The sequence below is a fragment of the Colius striatus genome, chromosome 1 (assembly GCF_028858725.1).
Source record: "Colius striatus isolate bColStr4 chromosome 1, bColStr4.1.hap1, whole genome shotgun sequence".
Taxonomy (NCBI): domain Eukaryota; kingdom Metazoa; phylum Chordata; class Aves; order Coliiformes; family Coliidae; genus Colius; species Colius striatus.
The window spans coordinates 167,283,621-167,311,559 of record NC_084759.1 but is presented as its reverse complement, the minus strand read 5'-3'; the positions used below and the strand labels follow the sequence as shown (position 1 = coordinate 167,311,559).

Below are 27,939 nucleotides of genomic sequence, written 5' to 3'. Positions count from 1 at the left end.
GCAAGTAATCATTATGCACGTACTTCTTTTAAAACTTTACCAACTATTGAATCTTGTTTCATGCTACAGCTTGAGATACTGATGAAAACCAATTAGGGTACTCACTGAAATTTCTTCTTCAGCATCAGTTTTCCATTCACATTCTTCTTCTGTAGGTTCATAAATTGCATTGATGATTTCACTTCGCTAGAAGATTAAACCAAGAATATTTTCACATTTCCTAGTCATTGTAACTAGCAATGCCCTAGTCAATAAATTCCTAATCCAAAATTACACAATTAGTAACACATTAACTATTTATCAAAACTTTTTCTTCTGTCCCTAGAAGACAACTCAGCAGTTATAAGCTTTTCAACACATTAAAACAAGCACCACCAAAGTTCGAGAAAGGTTACCATAACATCTGATATCTGCTCAATTAACAAGGTGAAGCCTGGTATATTGAAGTGATTTTGGTAACCATGGAACAGACTGAACTTTTCTCCCCCTTAATCTTAGTTGATATTCACATCAACATTACAAATTACATCAATGAAATGAAAAAGGCATATAAGAGACCAAAGTAAGTTAGAATATACATAAACTTTCAGTTTACATTCCATTGTGTTTTAGCTAAAGCTTTTAAGTACAAATCAGATTAGCATTAAAATACCTTGTCAAATAAGGGCTGATAGAGGGCAGCATACTTTCTTTCCAGCTCATGAACTTCCTCATAGAACTTTGCTTCAATTTGTGCACACTGAACTTGAAGGTTCTTGAGAGCATTCACTCGTCTTTTAACAACTTTAGGCAAGCTGAAAAATTCAGTGACAGAACTGTTACTAACGCTGCATTCTAAGCAACGTATTGACCCCTTCTTAACCAGTCCCTTTTCAAGTTAAACAACTTGCATCAAAACAGATTTTATGCTCTATTTTAAGCTTTAGAAAGCTGTACAAATCAAAACTATGACCCACTGCACCATGCACATCGAAACTGTTAGCACAGGCTCTAAAACTGAAGCTTAACCACAGTTAGAACCAGAGTACTCCAAACACCTGGGTCAATCATGAGACAGACTTGTGCAGTAAAACTTCATTCTAAAAACAAGTTTTACATTATTAACAAGTAGCATAGTAAATTCATATGATTGAGCATAAGTAAGAAAGCTCTTGTCACTAATTGGTTTGATTTTACAAAAGGAAGTTCAAGACAATTGAGTTAGCCTTGACTACAGAAGTTCATCTTCAAAGGCCATTTTTGTTTCACTACAGAAAGCAGCTGGTACCACTGTCTAATGTAGTAATCATCACACCCAAAATGAGACAACTGTTTTGCTAAATAAGCCACTGTATTAAACATGCAGAAAAGGAAAGCAATTAATGCCATCCTCACTACAAATACTTATTAGCTACAACTCTTAACATCAGTTTCACTTTAGTAAACTATGTTATATCATAGACTTACTGTCAGGACAGAAAGTTACCCATATCAAAGTTACTGGTGACATTTATTCATTACTGACAGCCTCCACTGCCTGTGAGGTAGGCCAAACCCCAGCATATCGTTACAGAAAATTACCGTGTTAATGTCACATATTTGTTTTATTAAGCAGTTGTGACATGGTATTTAGAACACGGTAGTAAACAACTGCTTTTACTCATTACCAGCTTCAGGTTAGAGGAGGTTATCAAGAATGTATTAGCTTAGTTAAACACTGAAGGTTCATATTAATTACTAAAGCTATCTTACCTCTAATTAGGTAGGTCAAACATGTTCTAACATACTTGTTCACTTTAAAACACAGAACCCTTCTCCCTGACACTTTTATGCTCAACATGAATGTACTATTTCTGGCTACTAAGATAATATGCATATCACCATTAAATCAAGATTTCCCTTTCCATTTGGGCAAAAGTACATCTGCTATATAAACTAACAAAACCAGTTAAAATTTAGTCACATATGCTCATAAAGGGTTGATAGCATCCTTGTTACTCTGACATTTTTCCAGAAGTTAGTCAAGTTAATAGCTTGCTGTAATTTCATCAGTACATTATTAGAACTAACAGCAACTGAAGTAGCAAGTTCAGTTAGTTCAAGAAAAAAAAAGTGTTAAAAGACGAAAAGTAGTATGACCTCACAGGTAAGTCATACAACAATTGCCCATTTAATGCCACATGCATATATCTAGACTAAGAGTACTGGTGCTAGCAAATAAAGCACTATGAAATTTCTAAGATGTAGTGCCATACATGCAGCAGGTCCAACTCTGGTATGTCAGAGTAAATATTTTAATCCTTTTATTAGATAATCTAGAATCTCTTGCATGTGTCAGTTATATTTCATTACAGTCCATACCAACGTGATCTTCCAGTTTCACAATTTGTACATCTGCTACCTCTATAAACTCTGTACTTTTAGAAAAAGATAATTTCATGAAAGTGACAACTCTTACGAAGTAAAACTAAACTGGAGAAGTGGACCAAGAAATTGGAACTGGACTGCACAAGTACAACAATGGCAGGTAAAACCTGTTGCTCTTCATGCAGTCAAGCAACAAATGTTGAGATCACACAAGAATACAACGTCCTGGGAGCAGTTGAGGGAAAACCTATTCTATGAAAATTTTATTAAAACTATTGTGGCCAGGAACAGTCGAAGAGGTAAGTTATTGGATAGCTGACAAGCAATTAGCAGGTACTAAGGCAGAGTAGACAGATGTTTTCCTGGAACCTGTTTAGTTTCCTACCAACTTGTGCATTTATATCCTAACAGTCCACATAACAGGATTTTAGCATCCCAGATTCCTGCTGACTTCTGTTCCATTCCAGGGTCTATACTCTGAAGATAAATAAGCTCAACATAATGTTCAGGAAGACATGGAAGAGGCACCTGTAAAGCATGGTTAAGTCAGCATGCATATGTTGAGGAAGTGCAGACTCACATTACACACATTTTTCAGTTATTTTCATATTGCAAGTTAAGTAAGCATTTGGTACAATGGCAAAGTTGCAATGCTTTTGTGACAAAGAATGCACTACTGTACTTGAAATTGAAGAAGAAATGGTACAGTATCTTAGAGAGCAGCTGACTAGAAGAATGCCATGTAAATCAGTGTTACCACTTTTGTTCACTTCTTAGATCAAGGACCTGAAAGATTAGTAGAGGTTAATTAACATCTGCTGAAAAACAGAGGAAAAATACTGGGTATAGAGAGCCTGTAGTGTACAGTATCTAGCAGAGAAAACAGCTGGGTAATATTTGACTCCATGCTCTTTCTTGGGACAGCATTTATTGGGGAAGGCTGTTAGTTAAACAAGCTTTTCTTCCATATTAACACCTATAACAGGGAAGTGGTATGAGTAAGAGTAGCAACAGCAACAATGCCCATTACTCAGTAGCTGCCCCAGATCAAGTCAATAGCAATGCAGGACCCTGTCACAGCAAGGCAGTTACATGCTTCAAAATTGTGTATGAACATGAGCGCCAGAAAATTCTATTAATGCAGATCAAATAAAGAAAATTTTAGCAAGAGATTGTTGCAAGTTTTAATACATAAGGAAACTACATGAAATACTGATGCAACATGTGTAATTTTATTAGGTACTCATTACAATCTAACCAAAAAATTGCATTAGAGACACTAGGTGTCCAAGTATTTACTCATCCTTACGATAATTCAAGATTAAGGCAAAGCTACAAAAGACATTCCAAATATCAGGAAAGAATCTTTTAGAAGTGTGCCATACCCGAACTGCAAGAACAGGGTCAGCCACTATAAATATTTTAGCATTCTTTTCTTCATAAAAGCCCAAATAAAAACTCAAATTCTGAGATGCACTACAGACAGACTATATTAGTTTTCCTGATAAGCAGCACAGCAGTTCAAGAGTATTAATGCTACAGACAATACTGTTCAGAAAGCAAACTACCGCTTTGCTTATATTGGACAAATACTGTACCTTTCTATATATCCTGTAGATGTTCCTACCAGACCGTCAAGTCTTTCCTGAAGGGCTGCAAGAATCTGAGGATTTTGCATCATCTGCACAGTCAACTGCCGAGCTAAATTTGAAAAGAAAATTATGTAAGTGCAAAGAGAATATTCTGGACTAATGGTGAAAGAAGAGTAGTACATTTACTACATATAAACTTGTAAAGAGAAACATATTAAAAGTACCTCAACAATTTATATGTATGGATCAAAACCACCCTATTCTTAACATAGAATCAGTACTTGGATTAAAACATTGCCACTCTTTAGCAAGCTGAGCTGTTTTGTTAAAAAGGTTTTATATGAATGCACCCCAAAACATTAGTTTTGCCTTGACTGCTTTCATTTTGAATTCATTAAGGAAAGGCAAGGTAGAAGAATTTGTGCTTTTACTTCAGAAGGGAAAAAACAACTGGAATTAGTATTTTCATTTCATTTTAGGTAAACTGACAGTTTCAGACTAGTATTTAAAGTTGCTTTACAAATCTATGTTTGTATTTTTTCCTGCAAAATAACAAATTATTCATTAGACTAGTCGAACACTTTGACTACAGAATATCAGAATGGGAAGTCCATTTCAAATTACAAAGCAGAAATACATTTTAAAAGTATGAATTCCTAGCCTAAGTGTTCCATCCAGTCTTTTAGTTATGTTCAAAATCTGTGTCTCAACCTACAGAAATTAATTTCACAACTTTGCACATTTTAGTAAGAGTTTATTAACAGTTTTTATCATGTCTTTTTGCAGTCTTCCTCCAATGTCTAACATCTACAGACAGGAACGCAAAGCACTTGTTTGCCTTATAAAATAACTAGGTTATATAACCTTCTGATATCTTCAACTAAGAGGGAAGCTTTTGAATTCCTCCTGATACACCAAGTCTGCTTTTGGAAATAGTATACCATTTTCAAGTTTTATGTTCTGGCACTGACATTTTAGCATAAAATGTTATGTTTGAAGTAACATCGAAAAAAGCAGTCTTGTTTCTCCATGATGATTGCAATCAATTTCTATTTTAGCAGTTAAAGTTGTACTTACTTCTTAAAAGTACTGCCTCACTACATAGCAAACACTACTCCCCTTGACAAGCTATCTAGTTTTCTCTGGTCTCCCTATTCCTTAGTGTTTCCTTCACACTTGAAAACCTACAAAATTATGCCATTTGAGTATGTTGCCACTTAGTTTGAGGTGCTGTGGCTGTTGGTATTGGCATACCATGAGTATGATGTCTGTTCTGCTTTGGTATTAAAAACTGATCTCCAACCACATACACTGTTTGTCAAGTTTTGGGATCCATGAACACTATTTCTCCAAAGAGCTTTTTTTTTTCCTAAAAGCAAGAGTGCTCTACTTAAGTGACAACAGAAGGACCTTTGACATAAAGACAGAATTATCTAGATCTTGAAAGTAAATCTGTTAACCCTAATGAAAACTCCGCATGAAAAAAACACTAGAAAACTAGACAAGCAAGAATTACAAATGTTTAACGTTGTGTCAAGTTTCCCTACTACTGAAACATGTTTCTGATTTCTAAAATCCAATTTTCCTCCAAGATTCTTGTAGTATAATTTCCCCTCTGATCCTCATCTACAATAGCTGGGATTAATCACTAAAAATACACATTCATCTCTAGATTCCTTTGGGACATCTGAATACTTGCAATTTAATTATTGTAAATTGTTCTTCAGTTAACCAGTCACCTCCCCAGAATTCTGCAATCCAGTTTTCAAAACACTTTTTTCAATAGATATAGCAATGCTTCTGACATTATCTTGAGAAAAATTATTCTACTTTATTTAGGGTTATTATTCTGTTCAAACAATCACTTAATGAGGCAGTTAGCAGCAGTCCAAATCACTTTATTGCACAGATCGTTAGTTATTTCTCTTTTGCCTATTTGCTCTTCAGATTATATCTGTGCTCCCAATCTTTAGCTACAAAGCACATGTAAGACTGTTCATCACAAGTATTCTGATACATGTTCAGAGGAGAAAAAAGGAGGACTTGTTGGTTACAAAAGAGTGGTAACACTAAGCATGATTTCTGTTCCATTCACAATCAAACTCAGCAGCAAATTACTAAGCAACTGACCAAAAAAAGAGATCCACAAATATATGCATCTAATTTTCTTCTACTCAAAGCTTCACATTTTAAAAGCTTTTAACTGTTCATAGTTTTGAAAGAATCTAGTGCCATATCCACAATAATCCTTTCTTTTATAACTATACATCCTTACAAATGGCCAGTATTATCTGAACTGGTACTAACCATAACTAAAACGAGTGACTGCAGATAAAAAAACAAAACAAAACAAAATCACACCCTTGTTTTCAACATTACCTTTGCTATTGGCATCTTCACCAGTTTCTTCTTCTTCTACTTCTTCAACATCTTCCATATCTTGTTGATCAAGCTCAGATTGTTCTTTGCTATGAGGAATATTCAATAAAAGAATCAAGAAGCTAATTTTATAAAATACTATAATGAGCTTAAATAGCTCAAACTAGAGATCATGTGGGTAGAAGCAAACTGTTGCATCAGTTGCATCCAACAAACTATGTCTTAACAGCCAAAGCAAGCCAAATTTGCCTTAATAGGTTCCAGTTTCACATTTGACAAGCTAAGAACAGTTTAAAGAACGAGCAGCTTTCCAGAATTTCAAAGATTTCTTTTCACAAAATAATTCCTTCAGCTCCACATTCACATCAAGAAGTCAAAGCCTTATTTCTGCTCTACATATCCTCTTTGAGATGTGCAGGCCTTAAGAACTGAGGGTAGGTTCACATCAACTATACTTCAAGTCCCACAACTTACAAGAATTCAAAGTATGGAAAAAACCTACGTGCAGTGTAACAGTAGTAATGGGTAGTACTATTGGTTTTTCTCCCCTTCAGAATTCCAACTAACATGGAAATTCATTGGTGTCTTGTCCCAGCTTTATATTTACTTAAGGTCCCAAACCCATTTGGCATGAGCAACTCAAGTTTTTTTCCCACATGGTCCAAACCTTACCTCTTGTTACAGTGCCAAGATCACTACCTAGACCCTGTCTATATCAAGTGCCTGGAGAACATAGCCAGCTGAAGTATAGCATAGGACACAGTGAGAGGCTCAGTAACCTACAGATTTTACTTACTTGTCTATGTCTGCCATTCTCCTAGATTTCAAACCCTAGAGGAAAAGCAAAAATGTAAGAACAGCAGCATTAGACTTCACTTACAAGGTCTACAGACAAGCACCATAATACCAAAAAGGAAAGAAACATAAACCATGTCAGCTTTATAATATATATTTATTTTATTTCTTAGTCTGAAGAGTGGTATTATCTTCCAAGCACTCTAAAGCAGAGAGAAATACTGAAAAACTTTATTCTGGTTTACAGCCTTGTGTTTTGTATCACAGCACTGTACTGCTATCACAGATTGAAACTGGTCCTGTCCAAGCATAAAATCAAAATATAACTTGTGGAAAAAAGTGAAGCAAAGTAGGTGCTAAAACCCTTTTGGTAACAGTTACTTTTTTCCAGTATATAATTGCAGACAAAGGATACTTAAAGCTAAATTAGCTTCTTTTCATACTAAATCTATATTTTTCCAGGTTTATTTTTAATCTCATCTATACAAAACCAAATCAGATAGTTCCTCACAACACCCAGAGAACTACAACATTTAAAAAAAATTATTCCAGGTGCCAAGTTCTTTAAAATGACTAATTTCCTTGTTCTGAATGATCAGAATTTTCTTAAGTATCTCATATTATCATAAACACATTCCAGACAAGTAACTAGCAATGACATCTACTGATACCACCACAAACCTTGCATACCATGAAGCACCTGTGATCTCAAATGCACTACCAAGTGATTAACATATTACACCAGCAAAACAGTACCAAGGAGTCTAGTCTGCAAAAAAGATGTTTCATGTAGCTTGAAGTCAGAGGTAACACTACATACAAGAAAACACTGTCCCATTATTGCCATCTCAGGTTCAATGGTTCTGAAGACATCAAGTACAAAAAAGAATCCCCTGGCCCAGAAATCACTGCTTTATAGATCCCATTTTAACTGCTGTCCAGTAAGTTAAATAAATACAAGTTTCCTTCAGGGAGCTTAACTATTTAAAATGCATTCCAATGGGAATTTTAGTCACAGTGTGTGAGCAATGTGTTCTAGAAAAAGATAAAAATTCTATTTGATTCGTCCAAACTGTGTGACACATCAGCACAATCCCTGTCTTGAGATTTCAGGTTTACACATGGTTGTAAACTGCCTTATGTAACAATTCCGAAGAGCCTGCTTTGGATACCATTCTCAAAACAGAGTGCAGACCTATAGAAACTGAAAACATACTACGATTACAACTCACATTTAAGTGCCTCTCTGTTGAGCAACAGCATTGTTTCTGATTTGTGAAAGAGGTAATCCATGCAAAATAGCTCTTTCCTTACACATTTCTCCTTGACTTGTTCTTCATGCAGTACCTTTTCAAGGAAACTGGTAGTATCACCATGTAAAACAACACAAGATACACAGTTCACCTGCCTTTCTCGCATTTTTATACAAATCTGACAGTGATCACATTCATAAGACTCTTATTGCTCCTTGAAGAGATCAACATTTTCTCCTTGATTCTCCCAATCGAATACAGCTTTACTTTCCATAAAACTAGAGACAGTTCTTTCAAAGGCATGACCAGACACAACACTATCTCACCAAAACAGTGGGATAGATGAAACGGCATCTGTAACAGCTTAGATACAGCTTTGCTGAAAGAGATCACTTCTATAGCTAATTCAAATATTTTTTTTTCTGAATGGAGAAAAAAGATTGGCTATGACCAAGTCATTCCTAAAAACTTTAAGTACTCATCCCATCTCCAACATTGCCCATTATCAGTTGCCTAGAAAAAAAAAAAAACATAGCAAGAATTCCCCTAGAAACTCTTCTAGCTTTTTATCACATTCAGAAAAAAAAAAACCACAATGGCTCAGGAAGTGCTGGTATTTGACAATGTCATAATCAACTTTTATTTAATAAACTAGTCCTCATCTTTCCTGAAACCATGTAGGTATACTGATGTTACCACTCAAGTACAGAAGTGCTAAAACTCTCTTTGAGTTGTAACATTCAGCTCTGAGATTATAACCAAGTCAGATTTTTTTCTAGAGTGGACAACAGCATGGCAGAGGACATTTCCCCAGTAGTTTCTGTATTCTTTAATTTCTTGGTGGGCTCTTGTTCTTGCCATACTGAACAACTACCTGTCATCAGCAAATCTTCACCCTTTCACTGCTCAATTCTCTTTCCAAGACCATTTGTGAACATCATTTCATTACAACATCCTCTGGAGGTCTAGCACCTTAATCCCTCCTCACTGCAAGCAGCACTTTCCCTCTGCTTCCTGGCTGTGTTGGGTTTGTGTAGAGCCATTTTTTGCTTGGTAACAGGGGAGGGGGCTGTTGTGTTGCCCCCGTAAGCAGTTCTCGAAACTTCCTTCAGCTCCAAGTCAGACTCACCTCCAGCCCAGCCAGGCACCTCTGTGGTCACTATTTCAGAAAGGGAGATCTGCAGCATCAGGAGGAGGTGGAAGGAGTGGGTCAAGATGGAGACAACCACATAGACCCTGCAGTCAGTGACGGAAGGGAGAGGTGTGCCAGAAAAGAGACTCCCCCCTGCAGCCCATGGCAAGAGAGCAGCTGTCACCCAGCAACCCATGGAGGGCAATGGTAGGACTGAAATTCAACAGCAAGTCTGGGAGGACCCCGCAGCAGATGGGGTGACCAGATCTGGAGGGCCCAGAGACTGTGTGGGCAGGCAGCCACAGAGCATGCTGAGCTTAGCCCAAGGCCAGTCACAGAGGAGACTCACAAGGGAGGCAGTGAGGACTTGCAGCCCTCAGGACAAGCACAGGTCAGAGCGGCCCATGCAGGCCATGTGTTGTTTTATGCTTAATTTTGGTTGGTGGTAGAATAAATTTTGGTTTTTTCTCCAAGTCAAGTAGTCCTGTCTGTTTGCCTGGGACCATAAGTGGCAAGTGAGCCCTCCCTGTCCTTAGGGAGTTCCTAGCAGGACAGGGAGAGCTTTTGGAAGAGGAAGAGTGAGCCAGCAGCTTCTTCGTTCTTTGTTCCCAGCTGGGCCTAAACCACAACACTGGTTTTTGCACAACCCACGCAAGCACTGTATGTTTTCCAACTATGGCCCAGTTTACTCAAACACTTTGAATAACTTTCTTCAAAGATTTTTGAAACCGAAATAGCTGTATCAAGCAGCTGTCAACTTCAGAGCCTCCCTCCAGTGTGTTCCTATCTGCCTTATCCCATTTTTCCTATTTGCCTTGCATCAGTCTTTTTCATGTCTCATCCTTTAATCTTCCCTCCATTTTTTACCAAACTCAGTATCAGAACATTTGCAGTTGGAAGAGCTCTTCTGCAAACTGAGGAGATACTACTGTTTGTCATGATACTGTCATCTGCCAGCTCTAGACAACAGTTCCTGCATGAGGAGCCTACAAGGCACTATGCCACAGAACTACATTGGCAGACATTTAGATTACCCTGTGCAAACGACTAGCATGGATATACAGTTGCATCACATTTAGTTTATTCTCATTTACTTAAATAACTATAAGCTTCTCTGCAGACACAGATCTACTGATAAAAAAAAAAGGGGCTAGAAAGCATTGAGAAAATGCATTCCTTACAAGCAGTCCCCACTGTTTCTGCAAAGTGTCTAAAACAAGGCCCCACTCAGCCTAGTAGCCAGAGCTTCAGACATAACATAATCAGTAGTATCAAAATACATCACTGTAGTATTTATTTTGCAGTATCCCTCCAAAACTAAATCTTTCAATACAGCACTCACATTTCAGCTTTCCACAAGAAAGCCACAGTCAATGTTTCTGGTTTGTTTCAAAGGTGCATTAAGGGCTGCAAACAGTTGCTGCACCTTGGCAGAATGCAGCATTCACTGTTATCACACCTTGATGTAGTCCCTGAGAGATGCCAGTGCAGGATTATACTTCAGGCCTCAGTGTCTAGGCTTCCTGACTGCAAGAAAAGGCTTATGAGTACCAATAAAGGGTAGTCTCCTCACCTTTTCTAAAGTCAGCAGGCAAATAACAGCCTCATTTGTAAAATACATTACTTCTCTGTTACTTAGTCATTATGGTGATATACAGAGGTGCCTGGAGGCTTTACTTAAAATGTTTTGCTGCTTACTGTAAAAATACACAGAGAAAAAGAAAGTTATATCTGCAGAGCTCTAAAGAGAACATATAGGAAGTTCATGCTACAAAAAGGAACCAAAATCACAGAAAAGCAAGCTACCTTCCAAGTATTCTAGAGGCTGAAGTTTAAAACCCCTTTCATATGGGTAGCTTAAGCTTGACCACAAGCCTGCCATCACAAGAAACATATCTTTTCAGAACAATAAGGTTAAGAGACAGTTGACTCAACACAAGCCCAGCAAGAGTTTTGAGTGTATCCTGGAGAATTACTAAAAAAAATAGTAAAACTCCCTTAAAATCTTACCAAAACATTAGGAAAATTTCCATTTTTCATTGTGTTTAAATGACATTTCACCTCTTTAATCTGTCATGTCATTTTAAGAAATGTAGTTTGATAGATGCAGAAAGTAGTCATGATAGTGCCATGCGTTCATCCTCAGGTTACCGCTTAGTAAGCTTTTGGTTTTTGTAGGTTATTGTTTCTTCACTAAGTAATTTTGCTTAAGTAAAGACAGGAATACAAATTGTAAATATTCAGCCCTTCCCAGTCTTCCATTTTTCCTATCTGCCTTTATCCACACAGAAACCAGTCGGAGCTTGCACATCAACACCAGCCATGTTACCGCAAGGACATAAACACTCTGGCAAGAAGCTTTTCATTTCTGAAGGTCAGCTTGCTGCTTCCCAAGTAAGCATGCCAGTATTAGATTACCCTGACATCCGCTCGGCCTTAGGAAGACAGGTCACAGTGAGGTGAATTAGGAGTCAGTTGAGGAGGCAGCAACGCATTCCCAAGACACAGTTCCTCTAGCAAAACAACAGCTTTTTTTTTTTTTTTTGCACAAGTCCCAAGGCTGACATTGCAGGCCTCCAACAGATCTCAGCAGCTCAGCATCTCTGTGGATACCATACTCATTCCCTCCCTTTCAGAAAACACCATTTCCCCTTCTCTAGAAGAACAGCTCACACAATTAGCTTGCAACAGCAAGTCAAAGACACTTATGAAGTAGTTCAAGGGACACAAGTGAGTTTTTTTAGGATTTTGGACACAATCTATAGTCAAGGCTCATTTACTCACAAATTTAAAAGAAATCTACTCTTTCGCCCAAACTAATTTCCCCAGTAGTCAATAATTCAGAGTATTGCAGACAAGTCAGCCTGTCCATAGAACACCATATCAGCCTCTCTTCAGTCTCTGTCAAGCCTTGGGCATCTGAAAGCAATACATTAACAGAGGATGCCTACAACAAATAAGTCCTACATGAGATTAAGAAGCTATAACATAAGATAATAAACTAAGTGGACTAAGTCAGATGTCAGTGAGGTAAAAACAAGCCCAGCTAGAGGACTGCTAGTTCTATAAAAAAAAAAAAAAAATCAGGATTAATCCTCTAAGGTATTTGCAATGCATGCAGAAACCAAAGGTGCCAGACAAATGACATCACACCAGCCAAGTTCAACTCTCACTACAGACCAGGAAAATCAAGAGCAATACATTCACTGAAAGTTACTTCAAACTTATGTTCTTGCTTAGTATTCCAGGAGGGCAACTTGTAACATTTCCCTTTACATAACTGGCATAAAAAAAAAAAAAAAAAAAATCACAAATCTTAAAATAGTAGTGCAGAGTTGAGTTCCATCAAAAGACACTCTTTGACTGTAGATGTTCAAAAATAATTGTTTGCATCATTTGCTCAAAACCACTAAGAGAGGTTTGTAATGGAAGAGCTTAGATGTTCTGCATGGTACAGTTTCATTCACATCAACATCAGAACTGGGTGAACTCTTTAAGAAGTGCACAGTATGTGACAGTTAAACACAAGTTTTTGGTATTACAACCTAGAAAACCGTATCAATCATTTCACAACTGTTAGTAGAAGCTATGCTATCAATCATCAGGTGGATCACAGTTCAGTGGTAACTAGCAGCTCAGAGCATTTCGCTCCTCTTCAATTGCTTCTTTTTTAAGAATATATCAGAAAATGACATTTCGAAAGGTAATCAAGCAGAAGACTAAATGTTTTATTTTTACTTGTAGGATTGAACTCATGAAATCTCTATTACTACTTGCATGGAAATTAGTCATGAAACAAGAAGACATCGTGCCTATCATTAACATGGTAGATAAGCATCACATCACAAAAGGTTATATCATTCCTACTATGGAAAAGTATGCTTTCTTAGGAAAGCTGAAGGTCAAAAAAGAGAAAAAAAATCAATCTCTATTAAGAAAGCAGGGTAGTCCTCTGCCAGCACATCAAGATAACACATCTGTTTGATGAAAGACATTATCAGCCACTGAACAGTCCAGAGACAATTTCCTCTTCTTAATGCCTCAAGGTTTTCTGTTAACAAAAAGATTTCTGACTGTTTATGCAGGAGATCAAAAATTGATGAAATTATCTACTGTAGATTTGAAAATTTAAATTAATCAAGCTTGTCTGCTCAAATACCAGCACAGAAAACAAAAGAATGCTATAATAAAGAAGACAGTATTAATATAAAGACTATCAAGGTCTGATAAAGAGACTAGGGAGCTAATCATCAATGGAAGCAAGGATCCAGGTTCAATCCTAACAAGGTGTTACTAGATCCTTGTAGTAACTCAGATCCCCCTGATTCATTGTGTAAGCACCAACTCATCCACTAAAGTCCAAAAAGACATGCACAGTCAACAGCAGACATGTTGACTGGCACAGCGATACACAGGAATCTTTAGCAGAACCTAGAGTAAGGTCTTCTGGACCAAACAGAGGAGGATAAGAAATTCAGATGAGTAATGGTATTTCACAAAACATACTCAGAACTTTTAGCTATGTTCAAGCACTCAACTGACCACTCACATCACTGCAAGGGAGATACATGCCCTTCATAAACACCAAGTTTCTCTGCTGCATGATCTCCCAGACAGCCAATTTAACTGGCAAATGCTACTGCAAAAACTTATGATTCTTCCTTAGCTATACATACCCCATTTATTTCATCAGCAATGCCTGTAAAGTTAAAAAAAAAAAAAAGCCAGTATTTCTTAGTACAGGGCTACACCTGCAGTTGCATGAGTAGTGGCAAGGTCAAGAGAGACAGAGGCCATGACAGAGGCCATCACAGGCAAGTACCTTTTCTAACAACAAAGTTACTGTGGAACTGTATGCTATAACTGCTAGTGATATCATGGAAAATTCTGAATCTAGTTGTAGAGAATAAAAAACTAAATCATGATGATGCTAAACCAAGTACCACAACACAATTGATTGAAACTGTCTGTTCTCTCTTCCCTTAAATGCTGGGTTTTTTTCTTTTCCTATTAACTCCTGAGGTAAAAGCATCAACTTCAGCTATTTGTTGACGCAACTACTTCACTACTGCTTGCAGGCCTCTGAACAATACACATTATGGCACCATGTCATAGTTTTGCCATCTTTACAGCCCCTTCCCCATTACCAGAAACAGCCCCACATGAAGCCATGACACACGAAAACATCTATTTTCAACATTTCAACTTCCAAGTGTGCTAAAACTTGCGTGAGAACACCAGTGACATGATGGGAAAAACTCAAAATTCCTCAAAACAAATCAGAGTAATCATACATATATAACTAACTCAGTTACTAGCAACTGCAGGGCTTGCTTTACTTTTGTAGCATTTTTATTGAATTTTAGGTCATACCTGTTTACTCTTGAAGAAAATCAAGTCTCCAAAAGGAGAAGGAAATGGACTACAGAATTACAATTTAAAATCAGAACTGAGTTATATCTGCATGTTTGTCTCTGCTACTCATCTGAGATCCCAGATCATGTTCTAAAAATAGAGCAATTAACACACAATATGGCTTTTGTTTTGGATGCCAAGATTCTGTAGCAGAAAACCTAACAATTTCTATTTAGAACAATCATTAGAAAATACAGAACTTTAAATTCAAATCTGAAAAACCTAAGCAAAGATTTGGTTTTTTTAAAGTAATCAGTATAAGCTCATTGCTGTTTCTCCTTTCTGTCACTGATAATGGGAAAACACCAACCATTCTGAAAGGCTGAAATCAAAATCTTCATATATAAAAATATACTTGAAACTTCCTAAGAAAGTATTTCTCCGGCATAGTTCACATTGGTGCAAGTATTCAGTTTGTTAAAAAGTCCCTAAACAAAAAAAATGTGGTTTAACAAAATACTGCAGGTAGCAGGGTGCATTTTAACATTTTAAAAGATCAACTTGTGCATGCCACAACATCACATGAAAAAATGAAGTGTCAGTTGACTGAGATTGCCACATAATCAAACATATTGGAAGTTACACAGCTACCTGCAAGACTCACTCACTGCAGCATTAAAGTTTTTATCCAGTTTCACTTAAAAATATCTAAATATTCTTATCTGAAAGAAAGTTAAAAACACCAGAAAATGTGTATGAATTGCAAAAGTGTGATTCTTGCCAGAACACAGCAGTAGCAGAGCGATATTGTAAATTCATTCACTCCCCAAGAAGCCACTGAAATTGCCAAAATACATTTAGCACCTTTTTTGTTAGCTTCAGTTCAATTATTTTTTCCATGGAAACAAAAGCAATACTAAAGTTCAAATCTTAAAAACATCTGGTTTTTAACTAACAAGATAGCATTCACAAAAAAAAAAAAAAAGAACACAACAACAATCTAACTTGGACACAATTTGGAGCTGTTAAGGCTAAGATACTACAACTGGCAGCAAGACCTAACAGAAGCACACACATGGGTATGGTTTCAGTAAGTCAGATGAATACAGAGTTTAAAAAGACGCTGTAAACATATACTACATCTATAGAGAAGAACCTCAGCCTTACTTAAAAAGTGACCTTCCTAAGTACTTCCTTGTGAATTTTAAGTACCTGATACCTTATAGTGAAGAAGGTGATATAGTAATCAAGAGGCCATGTCACAAAGATCTCACCATCTTAAAAACAGCAAGCATGTTTCTGATGATGCCACACCTCACACACACAAGGAACAGAACAAAGCACCCGATTTCAATGACAACACCAGCTCATACTTAACAATCCAAAGTCTAGATGAGCAATTTCCAAAATTGGAGTATGACAGAATTAAGAACTGTTTAAAAGTGATTCAAGTAAGATAAAATCAATAACACTAAAATCTGAAGTAACAAATATTAAAAAGAAGCAATTCAAATTAATTTAAATTCAAAAGGTCAAAAAAATGCTGTGCAGAGGCACAGATATAACTGCATGCAGTGCACTGGAGAGCTCTACTTAACATGCAGAAGTAGTCAAAGTCTGAAACAACAATAAAAATACACAATGCAAAATATCATCATTATACACTTCAGTAACGTATCCTTAATAAAAATACTGTATTCACTGCTGAACAATGGGGAAAAGAAAAGATATCAGTTTAGGGCCTAGTAACATGAATGAGGAACAGAATCAGTTTAGATCTGATATTAAGAATATTTGAGAGGTGAACAATGAGAAGGGACACTAAAATATACAAATTAAAAGGATGCTCAAACAGAACATTAAAAAATGGTTTGTATGTAAACATTTCTTATTTCATGTCCCCTCCTGCACACCCGTAACTTAAAAAACGAGCTTAAGCATTGAAAGGTTAACTAGAGCCAGAACTAAAAGGAAACTTACCCTCAGAGACAAGTCATCTCACACAAAATCTGAAAGAACTGACCCTCCTTCCTTTGAAATATCATCTATTAAACAATATGCAGAGAAAACAGTGGAATAAACTAACCATATTGCACACTGCCAGAAAAGATAAGCATTTATGACTCTATCCTGGGTCAGAGAAATCTGGAGGTTTGTTTCATTTCAGATTTCAGGCACCTGTTTAGTCAAATCTCTTAACCAGAATTTCCAACACTTGAAAGCAAGAATAATTCTAGTATTCCTCAGGTTTTGTTGCAGTGGGGTTTTTTTGTTCTTTGGTTTTATTCTGTGATTTAGGGGGTGGTGGTGTTACTTTTTTAAAGAATAAATATCAAATCAGCAACCAAACACTTCAGAGCTACCGGTACATCCAGAAACTCAAATTTTCATATCTAAAAAGTTGGTTTCACTTTTTGAGGCATAAAAAGCTACTAAGGATAAACTAGTACTATTTTGTTCTAAAGCCTACACAGACCAGGTGAAACAGCTGATGTGCAACTGCCTACTCATTCTTACAATTTAAGCTTTAAACTGAGACATCACCATTGTAAATTATGCCTGTGTGGATACACATTTAGGCACACAATCAGCCCCCAAATACATTTTTATTTTCCAATGCTAAAATGTAAATAGCTTCCCATCTAGGAAAGATCTCCAGCCTAACCTGTGATGACAGCTGAAATGCAGATTACGTTTTGGTAATAAGTAAATTCATTTAAATGAATAATCTTTAGAAAGAACATAAATTACTTCAAATCTTAAATAAATTCTATTTTTAAATTAAAGTACCAAAAGAAAATTAGTTGAATTGCCTTTTCTTTTTTTTGAACGTAAATGAAGTTTTAGCCTGCAGTTTATGCAGTCTTCCTGAAAAATTAAGGTCAAAGTTATCACTAAATACATGAGGCCATATTTGTAATTAAGATTCTTCCTTTTGCATTAACTTTGTTGAGTGTAGGAAGCTGTCAAAAACCTCATGCATTGTTTCCAAATAACTTTTTCAGAAATTCATCAAATGAATCCCCAAGCAACTTTGTGATGCCTTCCAGGTATGTCTGGTTTGCTAGACAAATACATTATGGCACCAGACCTACACTCCAGATTAACGTTAGGTGAGAAGGAACTGCACTAACCTCTAAGCTGAGTGAGGAACAACTAGATTGAATTAGCTTTAATTACAACCACTTTGGAACTCAATGGAATTTACAAATTAAAACGGACCTATACGCATTAAACCTATAATCACAACCATTCCTTGGATTAAAGACCGATTGTACAATGCAGTTCCACTCTATTATTTACTAGCTGCTTTCCTAAAAAGAAGTTAAGGTGGAATGCAGTCACCTAGACCAGAAGACTCCTCAGCTCTAATAAAACACAACCAATCATTAAAGTCTTGAGCTTTGTCTACAAAGTACTGTCTTCTGTACAAAAGCTGACCAGCACACCACAAAGCACTACCAGTTCATGGAAAAATCAAGAGCTGAGGTTCTACCAAATGCACAGGCAAATAGAGAAAGATGAACAGGTGTTTAAGGAACACTTGCATCCCCACTTCCTACAATCTGCCAAATTCCTCAAGTTACCCAAAGAAATAAGAATCAGACCTCTAGTTTGAGATACAGCATGTTTACAGCTGTGTCACATGAACCTGAACTGGGTTATAAACAAATCAACGAATATTGGAGAAATACGGAGATACTATACATACATTCATTGCACTCACTGGTCTACTGGAACAAAATGGCTTTCACCAAAGGATTCAATCGAAGATGTTTGTCTTATTCTAATACAAATCCTCAAGCTGTTTTATTCCCCGAAGGAGTACAATCTCTGTCACAATGACCGAAGTTCTTTGTGTTAAAATTACTTCAGCTTTTAGGAGCTAAGTGAATAAACATATTTATACCAATGTGACTAACATCACAGTAAGTCATGAAGATCTAGGGATCTGTATTAAAGAACACAATCTCCGTCTGTAAGACTCAGGTCTCACTCAGGGCTGTGAAAGCTCTGTTAACAAAGCTTCATAACATACATACCCACGATGCCTTGCTTTCAGTTTCACTTGTACACACATGTTGTCAGTTATGCAATAAGCTCTGAAAAAACCCTGCAACTCATTTCCAGGGTGCTTAGTAAGCAGATCACCATAACAAGTTCCTTGCCTGCTCCCAGGAACAGTTTTTGCATAAGGTATGGGCTAGATGAAGCACAAGGATGGCAAGAGCCTTAATATGCTGTACAGACACAGCACCACAGCACATTCAGTGCTTTGGGCACTTCCTGTAATGTTAGGCTGGATGCAGAGATGCAGCACGCTACTTCTGCATACTTTCAGCAATCTCAACGCTCACCTCCTAGTCCTGTGAATACCAGAGAAGTGTAAGCGGCCCCAAGAAAACTCAAATCTCCCACGTGTACACAAGGCTCTTGGCCTATCCTCAGAAACCAGAGCACATGGTATATAAGACCTGTCACATAATACAGAAAAAGTGTGGGGGGCGGAAATTGCTGATATTTATCCCACTCATAGGAGTAAGTGGGCCACACAAACAGAAATTCACACCTATTCTAAGCACTTACATCAATGTTTCAGATATCTGAAGCCAATGCAACCTTAAGGCAACCAAATCACTCAAATTTCAGTCTATGTAGATCTCAAATTTTGTTTTTCCCCTGGGAATTGAGATAATTTCTGTATTTACAAGAAAGATTTGCAGCTTGCTTCAATCCAAGTGCAGTGTTTTTATCATTCTTTAAAGAGTGTTGAAAAAAAGGCACAGCAGGAACACTACTAACCAGCTGGTTAGCTGTAGGTAGCTTCTGACAACAATGTCAACTCAAAGGTGTCAGAACATAAAATGTGTGTGTCCATAGAGCATCAAATGCAAATGGACACGCACAAAACTGCAACGTCCTTGGAGATAAACTCTGGAAGATGACAATGTCTCATTATTATGTCAATCACTTGAAAAAAAAGGTTTGTATTCTCTGCTGCAAGCAAAATGGGGAAGGTTTTGTTTTAAATACGGAAAGCCTCACAAGTACTTGCAGTATAACTACACATCCAACATGGAGTAAACAGAGTAAGTTTTATATTTAGATAGACCTATATGAATGCAAAACACAAGCCACTAGTTCCAGTTGTAGTTACTGGATGCTTCAGGTAGTTTTGTAGTCTTCCTTGATGACAGACTTCATGCACCCCTCGTACTTACTACTATGGACAATGAACACATCCAGAGCCAGATGGAAAGCCAATGCCTCATTCCAGGTGATACCAGTTAGGAGGCACCCAGAGAACAGACATGTCGAACTCCATAAAACCGACAAATACTCTTTTCTGAGGCAGGAAGCACGAGTTGCCCGTCCCCTGGCCGAGTCTCTGGGTCCCCCTGCCAGCAGTGAGCAGCACAGCACGCCCTGGCCGCTGCTCCCCACACCACAGCAAGAACAAGGCGCGGGAGCCAGCACAAGGCCACAGTGCGCTGCCATACACCGCCCACCCTCCGCCATGTGCGCATCCACCGCCCTCCCCGCCCCAGCCCGCCCGGCGGCTGCGCCTGCCTAGCACTCACCTCCCTTTCCCCAGCCTTCGCGTCCCTTACCACGGTCGGACACGCACACACACCCGCTCCCCCCGGTCCAGCTTTCCGGCCTTGCCACCCTCCCCGGTCGCGCCCCACGGCGGCGCCTCCGGCCCCGCTCCGTCCCCACGTGTTGCCGGGCTGACCCGCCTCCCCTCAGCGCCGAACCGCGCCGCGCCGCTCGGCCCGGCCTAGCCCCTCCGCGGGACGCGGCGGAGGGACGAGCGGATGGCGAGAGGGGACGGAGGGCAGCGCTCACCGAACGCGGAGACGGACGAGCAGCGGCGCAGCAGGCGCCGCCACTCCGCGCGCTGCGAGGAAGAGCCTGAGGGCGGCGCGGGTACCGCCAGCTCTCCGCGCCCCAGCAGCCGAGGGGCCCCGCTAGGCCGGGCGGGAGTTCGCGGCCTCCCGGCGCGGCAGCGGGGACCCGGCGCCCCCCGCTTGCTCCCTTCCCTCTCCTCTCCCCCCCCACACCCCAGCCCCGGGGCGGCGGCGGCGGAGGCCCGCGGCGCCCCGCCCGGTACCTGCGCGGGCCGGGGCTGGCGGTGACTCAGGAACGAGGAGGAGGCGCCGCGCGGCTGGCGGTAAAAAGACCCGAGCTCCCGCCGCTCGCGCTCATATAGAATTAACGTCACCACGTAACCCCCCCTCCTCCCTCCCCCGCGCGCCCCGGGTCTCTTGGCAACGCGCGCGCGCGTCCTCGCGCCGGCCGACTGCCCGCCGCGGGCGCGCGCCTGCCGCGGCCGTTGGGGCCTTACCCGGCGGGCGCCTGGACGCTGCTGCCGCCGCCGCCGGGCGCGAAAGCGGGCGGGGAAGCGCAGGGGAAGGCCCGGGCGTGTCGTCCTCCGGGACGTGTATCCTCTCACGTACCGCGGCCTGATTCCTCTGGTCAAAGCGTGCTGGGGCTCCGCGCTTCAGTGGCACCGTGCCGGCAGACCCCGCGGGCTGGTGCCGGCCGGCCTGGGCTGACCCACGCGGGCAGGGCAGTGTCCCCGCGGGGTGGGATGGCGCGGAACGCACGTCTGGGGCGGCGGGAGGGCGGCGAGGATGGACCTGACGGGCAGGCGGGGTGTAAAGCTACCCCCGACCACTTAAGTGCTGCTGTAAACGTGAACTAGGAGCGCTCATGGAGGCAAAAATAGAAGTTACTCGAAGAGGTGAAGTCTGTCCGCACAGGGTACAGGTACCTTAAAACCACCTAGCTCACCTGAAAAGACCAGGCTGAAACCCATGGTGATTCCAGCACTTTTTCACCAGAGTTTTGATCATTCATGCCCTGGCCAGGATGGACAGCCAGAGGCAGCAACGGCTCCAACCTGCCCCTTTTAACTTGCAACGCATGCGTGCCAAAGATCGAAGCAGCCTAGTTCTTTACAAACATCACTCATGTCTGACTACAAGCTCCTTACCTAAAACATAGTCCTTTCTAGGGTTTCTTTCCCAGGCACATGGTGTTGAGGAATACCCCGGAGCACGCTCGGAGAAGACACCTGCGACTTACGCTATACTTAAGAGAAACAAATGTCTGAGACTTTTATCTCCTCGTCTGGAATGAGCTCATGATTTCAAACACAATTAGATGCAGATGGGATGGAGAGACGCACGATGTGATGGCATAAGAACTGTTTGCTGAGGATATGTCACCAGATATTTAATGAGTATTCTTTATATTTTACAAAATTCTTGCATCTACTTGTCTAAAGCAATCTGCTGTCTAAATGTAGCTATTTAAGTAATGGAAATGACAACAGAAAGCAAAAGAACACGAGAAAGTGCACTGTCTGCCTAGTATCTGCAATGCGATCTATGTTAAGAATAAACAAAATATAAAGGTTCCTATATTCACTGTCAGGTGCCACACCATTTTTGTTCCAGTGTTTGGCAGAAAAATACCAACCCCCAAAAGGATCTCTTTGTGATAAATATTGCCTGCAACACTGAAGTTTATGGACAGAATTTAAGTGGGATGCCCTTACTCCCCAGCTCACTGAATTTTGGAATGTGAGCTTTTCTGTAACATGCAACTTAAGTTAGCTAGAAAACACAAAAGTGTAAGGAAGCAAAAGAAAGATTCAGGCAAAAGATTGCACAGCATTAGTCCAAGTGCTAAGAACTGAGGAGAAACAGGGATGAAGACGTTATGTGATTTTAAAGTGATACCTGTAGCCCCCTTGCAACCCTCAAAAAAATGTACTAGATGCTAATTTTTTATTTATCCAAGGTGACTGGTGTTTGAGAGTATGAAGAGAGATGTACAGAAGGTGTTTGATCAAAATGAGGAATGGATTGGCATTTATTGCAACACCAATTTTATGGCATTGCAGATGTTCCCTTTATCCAATCAGCTCAAGTGGCAATCATTGTAAACAAGTGACTCACAAGGTGGTGGCTGGCCTTACTTATCTCTTGGCGCCCTGCCACATCCTGACATGCAGAAATCTGAGGTGAGCCCCAGTGACCCCTCTAGAGGACTGAGGTACAGAAGAAATGAAATGTGCAGAAGCCAGCAATGTGGAGTACAGAGTAAGCCAGCCAGCAGTAGGGGCCAAGGAGTGAGGACGGGTCTGAGCTGGAAACTTATCTCTAGACTGGAGGAAAATGCCTTTTCCTCTTGTTGTGGTTCCAGCCTAGTTGGCAACAAAGCCCCACACAGCCACTCACTCACTCCCCTTCCCCGTGCCTCTGGTAGGATGGAGAGATGAATTGGGAAAGAAAATCAAAACTTGTGGGTTAAGATAAGAACAAGTATAGTAACTGAACTAAAATATAACAGTCAGAAGAATAAAGTATAATAATAGTAATTAAGGGAAACAAAACCAAATAAAGCAACAAGTGCTGCCCAATGCAATTGCTCACCATCCGCTGACCGATGCCTGAGCCGTGATCCACCCCTCCTGGCCAACCCTCCCCAGTTTATATACCGGGTATGACATCTTATGGTACAGAATAGCTCTTTGGCTAGTTCGGGTCAATTGTCCTGGCCATGCTCCTTCCCAGATTCTTGTGCACACACTGGCCTCCCCCCAACCCCAACCCACTTGCTGGCAGGGTAGGGTGAGAAGCAGAATGCTTGTAAGCACTGTTGAGCACTAATCAAAACATCCCTCTATCATCAACATTCTCTTCAGTGTAAACCCAAAATATAGCCCTGTAAGGGAGAAAATTAACTCTATGCCAGCCAACTACGGGACACTTCCAAAATTCATAGGTATCTTTCAGGGGTTTTGCATTAGTCAAGTAAGTCACAGAATTATAGAATCACAGAATCTCAAGGGTTGGAAGGGACATCAGGGGATCATCTAGTCCAACCTTCTGCCACAGCAGGGCCAACTAGAGTAGGTCACACAGGAACTCATCCAAGTGGGTTTTGAATGTCTCCAGAGGAGACTCCATAACCCATCTGGGCAGCATGTTCCAGTGCTCCATCACCCTCACAGTGAAGAAATTCTTTTTTTGTATGTCTTTGTAACCTCTTATGTTCCAGCTTGTATACCCGTTGCCCCTTGTCCTGTCATTGGACATCACAGAGAAGAGCCTAGCGCTATCCTCCTGACACTCGCCCTTTATGTATTTGTAAACATTAGTAAGATCACCCCTCAGTCTCCGAGTCAATCCCTTCTCATGATGCAAAATAAAAGCCAAGTCCTTATACTAGAGGTCTTTATCAGTTTTTGAAGAATAACAATTATGGAAACCTTTTTCCTTAAGAAGCAGTATCTGTGAAAGACTAAGCCAGAAGGGACAAGAAAGAAGACATATGGATGCCATTTCTGCTCCCACATGGCACCTACCATTACACATTTATGGTAAGAGGAGAAGACCTAGTTCTTACAATACCTGAAATGTACACACATGCAGGCTTTCTAGTTTGAGTTGTTTTGCTGTCACGGTGGTTCAACTTATCCTGACATTTGCGCAGTTGTGACAATTAGACTAAAGAAACTTTAAATTAGGCCTGAGTTTAAATTTAATATGTACTTGAGTTTTAATGGCCTGAATACTTTTCCTTGCTTGGAATTTTCCTCTCCCTGTGTTTCCCATGTTTTAGAGCATTCTCTGCCACTTTAATCCGTCTGAATAGTTGGAGTATTGCCTTGGTATTGCACAGAAACCAACTCCATTTTTTTAAATAATGGGAATAAAATCCCAGAATCACAGAATGGCATCGGTTGGAAGGAACCTTTAGAGGTCATCTAGTCCAAACCTCCTGCTAAAGTGAGTTCACCTAGATCAGGTCACACAAGAACATATCCAGGCAGCTCTTGACAACCACACTCTCCCTGGGCAGCCTGTGCCAGGGGTCCCTAACCCTCACAGTGAAATAGTTTTTCCTCATGTTTAAATGGAACCTTTTGTGTTCCAGGTTTTTTCCATTACCTCTTGTTCTGTTAATAGAGACAACAGAAAAAGGTGATGCCCCAACCTCCAGACATCACCTGAGAACACATTAGATACTGGCACAGGTATATCTTCCTCATAAACACATGTTATTTTTCAAAATGCTACATCTTGAAGCTTTTTTAAAACCCTCAAGATGTGTGTGTAAGAAATGTGCAGGTGTGGTCACCGAATGCACAGAGATAGCTGGAAGAGCTTTGGTAAGAGACACTGGGAGGACTGCCCCATGGCATAGAAGCTGAGACAAGTCTCCTGGGGACAGTGACTTGAGGTCAAATTGTTATATCAAGTCAGAGGAAGATGAGTTTCAACTGGGTCCCTTGCTTGCTAGTTGAGTGTCTTACTCATGGAGCTATTAATATCAGGGAATCTGTCCTCTCCCTTGAGGGCATAGGCCTTATCAGGTCTATGCTCTGTTCTTCATCCTTCCCCCCACAATTTGCATCACTGACTTGCAGATTGGCTATAGTGGGAGGCTCAGGCAGGGGCTACTCCCAGGCAGAAGCCCTGAGGACACTCAGGGACAGAGCAGAGGCCTAGATTTGTACATGGAGGGGCCTGAAGGTCTAGAGCTGAAGCTGCCACAGAAGGCTAAGCCAGTATTCCTGTAACAGCCTATTGCAACAAATGAGTTTGGCAGTCAGATCCAGGCTCAATCTGTCTAAGCACAGCTTGCATCCTGTGTGCCTGAGCTGCATTCAGGCCACAGTTAAGCTAAAGCAACAGTGCTTTAGCTTAGGAAAGTGTGTTGGTCATGGAGCTTGGTGTGCATACTTTGGATCAAGAGCTCTTCTGTGGCAGGCAATTCATTGAACATTTAAGCTGCTTTCAGTCCCTTTTGTACTAACAGAAAAATGTGAAAGGTCCTTAGTATGGACCTGGATCTGATTACACGAACCCCTAGACACCCCTTCAGAGTACTAGTCATGCTTGGCACTTACAAAAGGCTCACTTTTACAGGACTTGCTTAGCACTGCAGACCTGCAATGAATGAAAACCCACGACTACGCATTCTTTCCTGATCCTAGCTGATTTCAGATCAGCTCACTCCTGACTGTTTTCCCAAGTACCCGATCGCCCAAGGTTACCCTCTCCTGAAATCTGTTGGCAGTGCTCCTCATGTGAGCACTGATTTACAACGAGGAATGATATGAGTGCTCCTTGTTTGCTTCTGTCTGTGGTAGCTGGCTGAATTACAATCACCATGGAAGTTATCATCAGTCACAGAAAATGAGAACACCCTCACTAAACTATTTAGAGAGTAAAAAGCCCAAGGTTCCTCAAGTGCCACAAAGAGATGCCTTTTCCTCGGTACAGTTTCAAGCCGTGATGAAATCCTGTGCGGAAGTACTAGTTTTGCCAGTACACAATGAAAACAGTGAATTCAGAGTATTCCTTTTGAAAGAATGAATTGCTTTCTTGTGGGGAAAAAAAAAAAGCAATTCTTTCAGCTCTTACTGAATGATTATTCCAAATTACATGGCTAGCCAATGAATGATACAGCACAGAGCTGTTGTTAGTTCTTCCACGTATTGTTTACTTTTTGAGGAACTACTTGTTTTCTAAAGGAAAACACATCACCCCAGAAAACAAGTCATAGTTTGTAAACAGTGCCACAGACAGAATAGAAAGTTCTGCTGAACTATCACATGGCAAATCATGCAAATCCCCGTTTAGAGCTGAATGAACCTCTCACAGGTTTCTCTTTTGCACTTACTTCTGCTCTTGTGAAATGGGAGCAAATTTTCCCTCAAGGAACACATTTGCAGACAGGGGTAGCAGCAAATTGAAGAAATAAGAGTGTGTGTAACCTTCAAGATACTGTAATAAATGACAAAGAAAAATTACGTGGTTGCAAAAAGTGAAATGCTGAAATGTTCTTATATACTTTTTCATATAATAAACCTTCAACATCTTTAATTTCTCAATATTTTTAACTTTCCAGGGACTAAAACATGAATCTTGTTGTACATAGTGAGCATTGCTCATAAATACAGAAAGTATAAACCAAGAATAGCAGCAAAAAAAAAAAAACAACCCAAACTCCAGGGGAGAGATGAAGAAAATAGGGATAGAGTTTGAGGTGGTAAAGTGGGGAAAAAAGTAAATGATACAGGTGTATCGAAGTCAATGAGGAAATGGATGTAAAAATCTCAAGTATGGTGCACTTGGTGTTTCTCAGGGTCATTGCTGAGGGCTAGAACTCACTGCAGTTTTCCTTTTTAAATATTGCACTTAGTGTAAAATAATTCGGGGGGAAAATAAACTGTGCTTAACTGAAATATCACTGTAAAAAAGACTTTTTAAAGAAACTGTATGTGGAAACTGATAAATGATTAAATTATTACATTAGAACAATTTGTAACACATATAAATTAGTTAAGTCATAAGGAAAAAAAAAGACATTAAATAGAAGAAGCTGTATCTCTTGTAGTGCCTGCAGTTGGTCTGAATGTTTCTAACACAAGAGTAAAACTATATAGAGAAGGGTCCTTGTTTCTAGTATTATTGGTCATTTTGCATGATAAAGTGTTGTGAAATTTGATATAGTCAGGGGTTTTGCTGTGATCTGATGAGAATATAGGCAATATATTGCTTAAAGGCTGCCCAGCTCTCTCATAGTTACCTTACATGTGAAAGGAAGAAGCTCACTCCCTTAAACTACTCTGGTTCTTTGACCTTCACAAGTTTAATGGTTTGGAGTTTGTTTTGATTTAGTGGGTTTTTTCACTGTAAGAGGCTGTACTAGCCACTACCAGCACTCTCTGTTAATGCAAGGCACAGACAGCCCAGGAGGTTTCTGGAGGCCATTGATGTTACTTTCTGGCACAGATAAGCCAAGGAGCTGATGCTGGGAACACTCTGATGGACCTCAGACTTATACACAAGGAAGAACCAGTCAAGGGCGTGAAGTAACCTTTGAGAGCAACCTTGGCTGAAGTGATGATAATGGTGGAGCTCAGGATACTGAGGTGACAGAGCAAGGCAAAATCAGATACATGACCCTGAACTGCAGGACAGCAGACATTGGCCTGCTCAGGGACCTACTTAGAGGAATCATGTAGGTGATGGACCTGCAGAGAGAGAAGTCTAGGCCA

General features: G+C 40.1%; 1 protein-coding gene across 4 annotated transcripts in view; it reads right to left on the bottom strand.

Annotated features, from left to right (window-relative positions):
* The window catches only part of NAP1L1 (nucleosome assembly protein 1 like 1), a 30,758-nt gene extending 9,503 nt beyond the window's left edge, over positions 1-21,255 (bottom strand). Inside the window, exons 1-6 of one of the 4 annotated variants that reach the window (XM_062016169.1) lie at positions 21,202-21,255; positions 7,114-7,148; positions 6,318-6,406; positions 3,945-4,047; positions 653-794; positions 106-186 (exon numbers count right to left, since the gene is read on the bottom strand). In XM_062016169.1, the coding sequence (XP_061872153.1) occupies positions 106-186; positions 653-794; positions 3,945-4,047; positions 6,318-6,406; positions 7,114-7,130 (432 nt within the window). In that variant the 5' untranslated portion in view covers positions 7,131-7,148; positions 21,202-21,255. Of the gene's footprint in view, positions 1-105; positions 187-652; positions 795-3,944; positions 4,048-6,317; positions 6,407-7,113; positions 7,149-20,434; positions 20,465-20,967; positions 21,069-21,201 lie in introns of those variants that run through there. The other 3 variants (XM_062016182.1, XM_062016159.1, XM_062016174.1) reach the window with 3 other exon arrangements.
* Between the last annotated feature and the right edge of the window lie 6,684 nt (positions 21,256-27,939).